Source organism: Filicampus tigris, chromosome 18 (genome assembly GCF_054856515.1).
Source record: "Filicampus tigris isolate MCC_2025a chromosome 18, RoL_Ftig_1.0, whole genome shotgun sequence".
In the NCBI taxonomy this organism is placed as follows: domain Eukaryota; kingdom Metazoa; phylum Chordata; class Actinopteri; order Syngnathiformes; family Syngnathidae; genus Filicampus; species Filicampus tigris.
In genome coordinates, this window is record NC_141234.1 from 1,131,316 (window position 1) to 1,142,554 (window position 11,239).

General features: G+C 55.9%; 1 protein-coding gene across 1 annotated transcript; it reads right to left on the reverse strand.

Moving 5' to 3' along the window:
• Nucleotides 1–1,426: 1,426 nt before the first annotated feature.
• Nucleotides 1,427–8,423, reverse strand: LOC147131820 (autotaxin-like). Its single transcript, XM_086015535.1, has 25 exons — nt 8,256–8,423; nt 7,972–8,077; nt 7,584–7,733; nt 7,379–7,504; nt 7,222–7,282; nt 7,025–7,122; nt 6,848–6,927; nt 6,154–6,273; nt 6,023–6,078; nt 5,860–5,925; nt 5,717–5,789; nt 5,450–5,558; nt 5,233–5,358; nt 4,858–4,889; nt 4,659–4,786; nt 4,261–4,339; nt 4,104–4,191; nt 3,858–4,024; nt 3,707–3,767; nt 3,489–3,628; nt 3,168–3,309; nt 3,019–3,096; nt 2,705–2,840; nt 2,444–2,597; nt 1,427–2,371 (listed from the first exon to the last, which is right to left on the reverse strand). Exons 1-25 carry the CDS (start codon nt 8,271–8,273, stop codon nt 2,201–2,203), a joined length of 2,565 nt encoding a protein of 854 aa, XP_085871661.1. The 5' UTR covers nt 8,274–8,423; the 3' UTR covers nt 1,427–2,200.
• Between the last annotated feature and the right edge of the window lie 2,816 nt (nt 8,424–11,239).

Here is an 11,239-nt window from a genome sequence, read left to right on the forward strand (position 1 = left end):
ATATATATATTATATATATCTTTTTTTTTTTTTTAAAGCATTTTAAAGGAACCCGGAACCTTTGTCAGTGTACGATTTCCCGGTAAACCAATTACACTGACGCACATGTCAGTGCTTGGCTCTTGGCTTCTAAAAAAGTGGAATCAGATGAAATCGCATTGCTAAGATTGATAGGTGGCAGATTTAATTTCAACTACTGTATCTGATGGAAGCCTTGATACAAGAGGCGTTTTGTCCAAATGATGCAAAAAGGAGTTTGCATGCTACCGAAAGTGTTTCATCCTCTAGACTTGAGCCAAAAGTAGCTGGGACATCCCTCCTCGAAGCCTCGGCTACGTTTGCAGAGGTGACGGAATGGTCCGTCAGTGACGGACGATGGACTTTTTTTTTGCCACCCACAGCACAGTGTTTGCCTCTACCGGAGAGTGTCAGCGCAGCACATTGCACGCTTGCGGACTCGACGCCGACCACAATGACAACGATGCTGATGATGTGCAACCACAACGAGCATATCGGGAATCATCTTTCAGAGGTAAGATCATTATTTATTCGACTCTTTTTTTTCAATCATTTTTTCGATTTTAATTGCACATGCTGTGATGTTAGAAAAGAAGAAAAGCTCGTGAAAGCCATTTTAGAAATGGGCAAGTTGTGAATTGTTTTCAGTGTTCATGCATTGAATTTCCTGGGCCGACGAACATAACAGGTGTTCTGAACCTTCACTTTGCGTCTTTTTCCAGAGTCCAAAATAGTCACATCTCTGTCTCTGTGTTAAGGTTGTCCACTAAAATATATTAAAATCATTTTTTTTAAAAATGCTTTTTAGCTTTATGTTCTATGAGTCAAATGTGATTAATCACGACTAATGAATTACAAAGGCTCTAATTAATTAGATTTTTTTTCTTTTTGCGAGCAGCCATTAATGGAGTGTCCGCGTTTCATTACACATCCCATTAAAGTAAAAATGACAAAAATGGGCCGCGATGATATGTATATGTTACTGTCTATCATGCAATGAATGAAGTGGAAAGGCAAATTTCAAACGCTGACAAATTGAAAATGATAGCTTAGTTTGTACTACAATTTAGGCTTTATTAAGCCCAACACAAACAAAGTAAACAAGGCTTTCTCTTTCAAAATCGGATTGCATGCAATGCAAAAGTTGTTCTCAGAGCACTTTTTAAAATGTTCTTGACGTTGCTAAATGCATCTTACGATGCCATGATTCCTCCACTTTTATCTTGAACAAGTGGAATTGAATCCTTTCAGAATGAAATACTGTCCAATTAAAGCAACTTAGCAAAATAGATCAATGAAAGCTAAAATAACCAAGTCATGATAAAAGGCAAAGATTATCCACAGAATTTTTTTAAGGCCATTTTTTTTCTGTAGGGAGAGCTCCGACAAATTGGAAACGACAAAATAGTTCAAAACAAAGTCCTTTACTGGTGCTTGCAGACAAGCTCATGTTATTTTTGTTGAGTGTGTTAAATAAGAGCTGGGAGCCAGACCGTGTCAGCTGAGCGTAGCATGAAACCTGGGAGCCACGGCGCCCTGCGGAGCCCAAAACCAACAATGGCGCTCTCGTCAGGGCAAGCGAAAAGTTCATGAGTTGAACCAAAACCATTATGAGGTGTACGTGTGTGTTACGTTGACTGTATTTAGCCACGTCCACTTGGTCTTCAATCAGGAATGGCAGGGGGGAGAGATTTGTTGGGGTATGCTCCCGTGTTAACGTTGATTGAACACCAAACAGATATTCCGAAGGTTGTACTCAGTTTTGTCTCTTGGTCAGGTGCCAGCAGGTCGAGTGTCAGTTGTGCAAGGCGGCGGCGGCGTCAGTCGGGCGGGGTGCGTCTCTTTGTCGGCTGTCTCCTGGTTAGGCGTCGGGTGGCCGTCGATGGGGCGGCTGTCGGTCGGGCGGCTGTCGGTCGGGCGTCATTTTTTTTCAGGGCTCAGCTGTTTGGGTGCCAATAGCTTCGGTGTCACTGAATCCGCTGTCATGCGGTCGCGCGTCACTGGGTCAGGGGTCAGTCTGTTTGGGGTCAGCTGGTCAGGTGTCTGACGGTCGGGCGTCCGTGGTTGTGTCTTGTCGGGTGGCAGTTGCTTGGGTGTCTTTTGTCTGTTTTGTTTGGCCGCCAGCAGGTTTGGTGTCAGCCGGTCCTACATACTTCTCGGTCCGGTACCAGCCGCTCGGGCGTCAGTCGTCCGTCTCAAAGGTGTGCAGGTAGGTCTTGAGGCTAAGGACGCCGCCGTAGCTCTGGTTGCTGGCCCGGTAGAGGTCGAGCCCGGTGAGTATCTCCACGTCTCGGACCCTGACCGTGTGAAGCTGCAGCAGCTCCTCCACCCAAAGCTGCTCCCCGTCTTTGCTCTGCACGCAGTACGCGCGTCAGCGGGCAGGCGTTAGCCGGCGGTGAGCCTTCCCGCCGAGGGCGGGACTCACCTTGCAGCTCTCGCTGTTGTCGTCTCGGTGAGGAATCAGGAAGGAGAAGACGCTCAGATCGCCGTCGCACTCGTCCAGCGTTTGGTTGGCTTGGCGGCAGCTGGTCACCACGGTGAAGTAGTGGGTGGGCACGGGCGGCGTGCTAGGAGACCACCTGCACGCAACGGTGGTTACCCCGGGTGCTGCTTTCCCGTCCCTCGTAGGAGGTAGGCGCTTCCAAAACTCAAAGAACGCACGTCAGGCGCACGAGCGCACACTCACTCTCGAATCTCTTCGATGGTATCTCGGCGGCCATCGTAATTGTAGTCAAAGACGGGTCCTGCGAGGATGTTGACGTTGCCATTGTTCTCCTGTGTGTAGCGCCTAAGCAGCACCCCCTGTAGGTAATGCCACACTCCTGTGGGCACACACAGGCATGGTACGTGACCAAAAGTGCTGAGTGGCGCCATCCGACAAAGAGGCAGTCATCCGCAGTCCCTCCCTGCCTCCCTCCCGAGGAGGACAGCGGCTCCTTTGTCCGGCTAGCAGAGACGCCGAGATCTGCGCTCCGACGTCGCGGCGTGCACGGGACTTACTGGCGAAGGCGGGAAACATGGGCACGGTGTTGGTAATGAGCGAGGCCTCGTATTTGGACTCGGGTGACGACGCCAACCCTGCGGGCAGGAAGGCAAAAAACAAGTTGACTTAGCACGCGGGTGCCGCCGCCCTCGGCGCAGGCGTTTACCGGGTGGGAAGAGGAAGCCGTAGCCCAGGAGGCGGTTCTGCTCGTAGGCGCGACAGCTGGCGCTGTGCTCGGCCGACACTCGCCGGTCCGGCCGCAGGCACGGGCTGTCAGCGGAACCTTCCGCAAGAGGAGCGATATCCTCCTGTGGGGGAAAACCAGGCTGGTCACATTGGCCTGAAGCCACGCCCTCTCTTCCTCCTCCTTCCTCCTCAAAGGTTGCGCTTGCGTGACCAAGGGGTCACGTGACAAAGGCGGAGCAGGCGCTACCCGAGCGCATGGTCCTCCTTGCCAGTTGATAGGCCAAGGGGCACGTCAGCGTACCTGCAGCCTCAGCGTGAAGGACGTCCACAGCGGCATGGCCAGCCGGCGGCTGTACGCGCTGATGAAGTCGGAGTGATGCAGCAACGCATAACGAGCGTCAAACATAACGGCGGGACGGCCGAACGGCAGCTGGGTCACGTCTGCGGGGCAAACGACGCGTTAGGGCCCATGTTGTTGGGCGGGCTTCGTAAAGCGCCCATGTCATCAGTTGGACGTACTGTAGTCGTAGAAGCCATCTTGGGCGGGACCGAAGGCCTCGAGGTTCTGCTCCACTTTGTTCTGCAAGCAGCCACAAACCGGGAAAAGGGCTTTTTGGGCGCTTCTAGGCGCTACTTGCTCTCTGGCGGCTGTCGCCACGACCGGGCTGACCTCCTCATCGCAGCTGCAGCCGAGGTCAAAGGCGACGGCCACCTCTTCGTCCTGTGCGGGCGGCGACACTTCCTCCGGCATGACGGGCTGGAAGGGCGGCGACTTCAACATGGCGTTCAGGCTCCCGTGCGTCCCGTTGTTCGGCGCCGGCTTCAGGCCAAGAAGGTCTGTGATGCGGGAAGGAAGTCGCGGAGTCACGTTTGTGTTAGGCTGCGTGTGCGCGTGCGTGCGTACACGCAGACTCACCGCACATGACGTTGTACAGCTCGATGTTGTCAAACTCGGGCACTCGCGTGCGGAAGCGGAAGCTGGGCCCGTGTCCCATGAAGATGGTCTACAGGCGGAGCGGGAACTCGGTCAGGACTCGCATGCAAAACGGCCGACACAAATCGAGCCAACGCACCCTCATGCTGGTGATCTTGTTGTCGAAGCCGTGGTCGCCAAAGAAACCGCAGCGCGTACGCATCTTTTCTGGCATCTTTCTGCGGGCGTGGCAGCAGGGGGAGACGGCGGCACGTGAAAAAAAAAGTCGCCCAACAAGACAACTCAAAGAGAACATGCGGCTTATCGGGCGACCGAGACGTCGTGTGAGAAAGGAGGCGTGCGGCTTCCTTAGTGGCCTGCGGCGGTGCCATGTGAGAGCGAGAGCGCCGTGTGACCAAGGCGGCACGTGCTGAAGGTCGCGCACATGCAAGTGGCCCAGGTGATCAAGCGGCATGTGGCAAATGTGGCGCGGGTGGAAGGTGTGAGGAAGGTGCTGCGCTTGTTCCGGAGTAGCACTTGACCAAGGCGACGCACTACCTAGCAACGTGCCACTTCCTCTCCATGAGCAGGTGCACGTCCTCAATGCGGCGGTTGTTGGCGTAATGGAGTCTCTTGGGCAGATGCTGCTTGAGGTAGGGCGTGAAATGCTGCGTCGCCATCTTGCACTGCAACCGCCAGAACGTCAGTGCCGCACGCACCAGCCGCTCACCGGGCGGCGCCGTCGTGGTTTACTCACCGTCAGGTTGGCCACCACCTGCTGAGGGTCGTCTGCGGGGCGACACAGGAAGTAGCAGGTAAGCGGCGCACAAAGTACAAGTTTAGCAAGCGGGAAGTTAACGCGTAGCAGAGAGCCCGCAACAGGAAATGCATGTGTAACGTTGCGCAACGGAGCCGGAAGGAGATGCAGCGCTGGGCAAATGCGTGGGGGAATCCAAGCCGAGTGCCACCGGAAATTGATCCAGAGAAGGAGGTACAAGCAGCGCTTTGCCTGTAACTCAGAAGTCCGGCGGAACAGGAAGCGGACACGGAGCAGGGAGTACAATTTGAGTGGCGCAGGAAGCGGATGCGGCAAGCGTAGTCGTAGCGAGCGGGACGCGCGACGGCGACTCACAGGTGGCGGACTTGGCGTCGCGAGGCCGTATCCTGCCCAGCGAGCCCGGGATGAGCGCGATGTCGTCGATGTTGAGAGGGTAGCTGCTGAGGAACTCGGTGCGGTCGCAGTGCGCCTCCTCCATGCCTGCGGGGGGCGGGGGGGGGCGGGGTTTTGGGTCACACCGTCATTGTCGTCGTCGCCGTCATCCGTGGCCTCCGGGGGGCCGTGGCCTCACCGTGGTCGCCCACGACGATGACGTTGACGCAGCGATGGAGGTTCATCTGCTTCAGGCCGTTCATCAGCTGACCGATCACGCCGTCGATCTGGCGCAGCGTGTTGTCCAGCTGCGCGCACGCGCACATACCCAGGTTAGAATACTTTCCCGTTGTTTGTTTTTATTTCGTTTGTTTCGCCCTAGCGACCCAGCGGCCGCGCTGCCTTTTGGAAATGTTGTTTTGGATCCTACTTTTGGTGATTTCATTTGGTTTTGTGACTGTCCCACCTCGTTGCTCAGCGGACCCCAGCGATGTCCGAAGGTGTCAGGCTGCTCCGAGTGCACGGCGTACACGTAAGGCCTGAGCAACATAGGACACGTTAAGAGTGCACGGCGAAGCCGGCCGGCCCAAGTACGGCCGCGTCTGCGACCTGTGTTGGTCGGGCAGCTTCAGCCACTGCAGGATGGTGAGGATGCGTCTCTCCAGTTCGATGACCCTGAAAGCAAGTTGATGAGATCATCAGCGAAGCCGTGTCCGCGGTAACGGCAGTGAACCACTCGCGAGCACATCAGTAGTACCAAACGTAAAAGTACCAGGGCCAGAAGAAGGTTCCGGCTTTGACGCCTTGCTCCTTGGCTGTGATCCAGATCTGCGGACAAGAGACCGAGGCGTGACGGCAAAGAGGAAGGGATGTCACTGGCCCCGCCACCTCCCCACCACTCACCGGCTGCCCGCCCCACCAGCGATGGTTTAGCTTCTCCCGGGATCGCAGGTTGAAGGTGGCGTTGAAAACGGGGTCGTGCATGGTGTTCCCCACGATCCCGTGGGACTCCGGGTAGAGGCCCTGCCGATTTGACACAACTGGATGTCGCGCACAGCTAGTATTGAAACGCCGCCGCCTCTGGCATGCTCCTGACGTCCCGACGTGTCACCGCCCACCATGAGTTCATACAGCGGGGACGTCACATGGTCAAACGCGGCAGGTGCCCACGTGTTGGAACCTCACGAGCACGGCCCCTGGCGCGTGCCCGAGGTTCCAGCACGCCGACTGCGAGCGCGTGGCGAGCGCGTGGCGACCTTGGGCGCGCGGCCCTGAGGTCGGGCAAATCCTATCAGGCCCCCAAAGTCCTGATGAGCCGCCACCCTCCCTGTCAGGACCTCAGCTGCGCAGCCCCCGGTGGCCCTCGGCCGCGACCCAGCAAACCCGTCGCACGCCGGGACCTCAGGGGTCGATTGGGTGCCTGCATGTTGGCACCAAGCATGGCCCGCCGTACGCCGCAAGCAGCTGCGAGCACGCTGCCGAGGTCCTAACAAGCCGCCGTCGCCCGCTGCGAAGGGACCTCTGGCGCACGGCCACCGGTGGCCCCTGGTGGGTGCCGGTGTTGACTCAGTACACATTAACAGGTCACAGGACTCACCGTGGCCAACGTGTACAAGTTTGGGAAGGTCTTGGTCGGGTAGACGGGCCGCATGTACGGAGCAGTGGTCCCGCACGATCCTGGTGGGAAAAACCTGTCAGCGTGCCGAAGGCAAGGCCTGGTGCAGGGGCAGCTGGGGTGAAAGGGGTCAATGGGTTCAGGTCAGGGCCGACCTACTGAGTTTCTGGATGTTGGGCATGACGGACACGCCTTTCTTTAGGTAGGAAGCTCGGAAGCCGTCCACAGACAGCATGATGAGCGGTGGCCGGACAAAACTGAAAGAAAACAAAAATAACAACACAAATATTTGCGCTCCCGGATTTTCTTCCTTCGGGGCACTGCGGCACTGACTGACTTCCTGCCGGGTGACTTACCCGGCAGGACACTCGGCACCGGCGATCTCCTCGCAGTCCCCTTGGAGCCACGACGCCTCGCCTGGACAACGACACCAACACAGTCGAGTCGTACGGAGTAGGACGGAGCCGCGCGGCAGGACGCGGAAGCCGAGTCGAGCGGGACGTTTGGCGCTACCTTTGCAGACCGCCTTGTAGTTGGAGCAGCAGTCTCCTTTCTCCAGGCAGTCGTCGGTGCAGTGGCACGCGTGCTCCTCTTTCCTCTCCTCGCCGCAACGCTCCGGACGGCACTCGAAGCGTCCCGCTAGCGACACGGACCGCACGCGGGGTCAAGACGGTGCGGCGGCGCGAGTGCGGAGCGGCCCGCGTCGGCCGACACTGACCCGTTTTGAGGCAGTGCTGGTCAAAGTCGGAGCAGCAGCTGTAGTAGGTTTTACACAAGTTGTCACAACGACATCCCGGAGGCTCGGCTTCCTCCAGCTCGAAGCATCGACCTTTGCACGAGCCCGATGAGCTCACCCACTCGGACACCACTGCGGGGGCGCGGGCCACGGAACGGGACGGGACCCAGGACACAACGGGGAAGCCGAGGAAACCGGGCACCAAAAGGACAGCAGATGGTGGACATGGAGGACGAAGTAGACAACATGACGCAGGCGACACGGGAGGGAGACGGCAGGGCCACGAGGAACCGGACACGGGTGACACATGGAAACGAACGCCAGGGACACGTTGAAGCGCACGCGAGGCGTCGGCCGCCATTATTCTCACCTTTGGTGTGAGCGGGCGGGGCGTCTCCGCCCTCCGCCGGTCGGCTGGCCTGAAAGACGTACGCCGCGATGATGTCACAGCGCCACCCGCTCAACGCCAGCAGCAGCTGCACGCACGCACGCACGCACGCACACACGCACGCACGCACGCACACGTCATCAAAAGACACTTTGGCGTCTTTGTCGACACACTCAAGCGCCTCGTCGTCTTTCGGCCCAAGTCGGCGCAGGCGAGGACGTCTCGCAGGGAGAAGACAAAGCAAGAGAAGGAGAGGGGCCGCTTACCAAATAGTTGATGAGCATGTTGGTCGGCCACACAACAAAGTCAAAAGTGTCCAACGTCCGCCGGGAGGACTCAGTGCGCCTGTGCAGATCGATGCGGGATCGCTCGCTCGCTCGCTCGCTCGCTCAGTGGCCGGCGCTCTGTTTCGCACTTTCTGTCTCTCTCTCTCTGTCGGTCTCTCTAGCCCGCCCGCCCCCGCTACGTGCCCCCCCTCCCTCCCCCGACTGTGTCATTGTTTGTCTTGTCCAGCCAATGAGCATTGAGTGAAGAGGGGGGATGTGTGCCTGTGTGTGTGGGGAGGGAGGGAGGACGAGGAAGGGGAGGGCGGGGGACACGACCATTTCTGATGTGCAAGATCCACCTGACGCTTGACCTCTGACCTCTTTGTGTGCCCGTCAGCGTTGGTGTTGGTGGCGAAGACTAAACGACAGCAAACACACACTAGCGTTACCGAGTTCACGCTGACTCTTGTGTGTGCGCGTGCGTGCCGAGAACAAGTTGACAACGCGCCACTTGACATCCTTCCGGAACGTTGCCTTCTTCCCTCTCCATTCATTCAACATTCTCCTCGTCTTCCGTGGCGCACGCACGCACGCCCGCACGCACGCACGCACACAGCGGCCCCGGGGCCAGATTATCTTCTGAAAGCAGCAGACACGGCGATTGGCCCCGGCGGCGGCCGTCACCCGAGGCCGAGCTTAGTGCCGTGATCCCAGCGGGAAGTTGGAGACTGAGGCGCACCTGGGCTGTGGGCGGGGCAGCCGCTGCGCTGCCCCTCCTCGCCGCTGCGCCGCCCCTATGCACCGCAAGGCCGCCCGTCTTCATCCCAGTCCCTCCCTCTTGGCCTTCTTGTCACATTTCCCGTCTGCCCCTCAGCACCCGTTGCCGCCCTTCCCCGCTGCCGCCCACCCCTCGTCTGCTGGCCGTCCCCGTCTTTAGGACTCATCGTCTCTCAGCCTCTCTTGGCGCCTGGCCATCTTTGGTCACCCTCTTATTTTGTCTGCTTCAACTGGCCTCCTTTGCCATCTGTTAATGTGCAAACCGTGTATGATGTCGCCATCTGCTTGTTTGCATTAAAAGCTGCATGTCATTTGCAATGAACACTCGGGCCTACTACGATACTGTATTTGAATGCCGGTCAGGGGGCAGAGCCGACAATTGTTTGGAGGTCAAAAGCTGGACAAGTGCTGGCCTCCACGAAATCGTGATCGGGAAACGAGTAGAGCATTCTGAAAGTCGCCTTCGCCTTCCCAGATGGAAAACCAAAAGATGACGGTCGTTGCACTGACTCACACAAAAAAGTCAACTTGAGTGTGTGTGTGTGTGTGTGCGTGCGGCTTCAGCTTCACTTGTGTGACATGCGTTGGTTGCACACAAACACAAAGTGTGTTTGGTGTTTGTTTCACGTACTTTGGACAGTTAATATTTGCCCCACCGTGTTAAACACCCCTTCTGCGTGCACACATACACACGCACACACACACACACACACACACACACACACACACACGCACACGTTATGTTGCAATCATCATGTTGCTAAGCAGTTTTAATGAAAACCAAACTGTTTTGTTTTTTTTTTAATTGTTGTTGTTTTAGTCAAAGAGGACATTTCACCGACAAGGTAACAAATCAAAATTGTCTTCCTTGTGGCCCCTGCGTATTTTGGAAGGTTCCAAAGGCGGAAGTTGAGGAGTTTCAGCACCTTTACACCGCTGCACCCTTTTGGTCAACAGAAGTACTGCACGTGACTTGGCCTGTCTTTATTTATTTTATTTGGGGGCAGGCGGCAGAAGTGGAGAGCTCCGTGGAAAGTTGCAATGACGACATCACTCATGCCGAAATGGCCACGTCCACCCCACAAATATGTGGGGTGTCATGATCTGCGACCTCACGTCGGGTTTCGTTTGATGGGTGATTGACAGCCAAGTCAGAGTGGGAAAATTGCCTGCATCAGGAAGGACAATTGCTGACGGGCCTTTCTTAGCGTTGGGAGAGTTTTTTTTATTGTTTTTTTTAATCAACATGCTAGCGTAGCTAGGTGCTAGCCACGTTTAGCCGGACTAGGCTCTGTTGACAAGTTGAGATTTGGAGGATTTGGAGAGTTTGACATTGTCTCTAAATGAAGGTAATCGATGATCAAAATAGTTGTTGATTCATTGGATCGTGGATTCATCTTATATTTGTTGATTCTCCCTCCAGTCGAGCCGAATCCATTCATCTGCCGGCCAGTGGGGCGCGCTTGGGCGTCTGTTTGTTTTGCGCAACCAAACCACTACAAAATGGTAACAAGCAAGCGGCGTCAAGTCAGCGCCTTCAACGTTGAAATCTGACCGTTAGCGCCAGTTTGTCATGGTGGAGGACAGGAAGTCGAGCGACAAAAGGGCCTTTTGTAACAGGCCGCCACGTCTGGGCACGTGGGCGTGAAAAGAAAGCTTGCACTAATGTCAACACAGGTCCGACCCAAGTCACATCAAAGCATTCCAATCAATAGCGAAGAATCCAATCGCAACCTCTCCTTGGTGAGGTCACGTGTTAAAAGCAAGATGGCCGCCTTCAGTCAGATGGGTGTGTGTGGATAAAGAGTTAGGCATGCAAGCAAGTTTTTCACGTTGAGCATTATCTGAAAGCATCATTTGGAGCAGCCACAACTTGACTCCGGACCTTCTCGCCTGAACAAACAAATGGTGAGTTAATGCATTGAAGCCCTGCTGAGACCTGTACACGCCCTTGAAATTGATTGAAAAATGGCTCAAACAGTCATTGCCAACTACGGGCCAAAGGGTGTACAACCCTATTTTTTTGTTTTTGTATTCTGACTGGAGTCCGCTTGCGTGAAAGTTCTAGCAAGTACATTGCTGATTCCGATTGGCTGTCGCCGATGATGACGGGCAGACTGACGTGGCCACCGTTGGATTTTCCCAGCCCCCCCGGAACCATTTCCCCCCCAAAAAGGAAACAGACTGCTAATATTTCCCGAACGGTG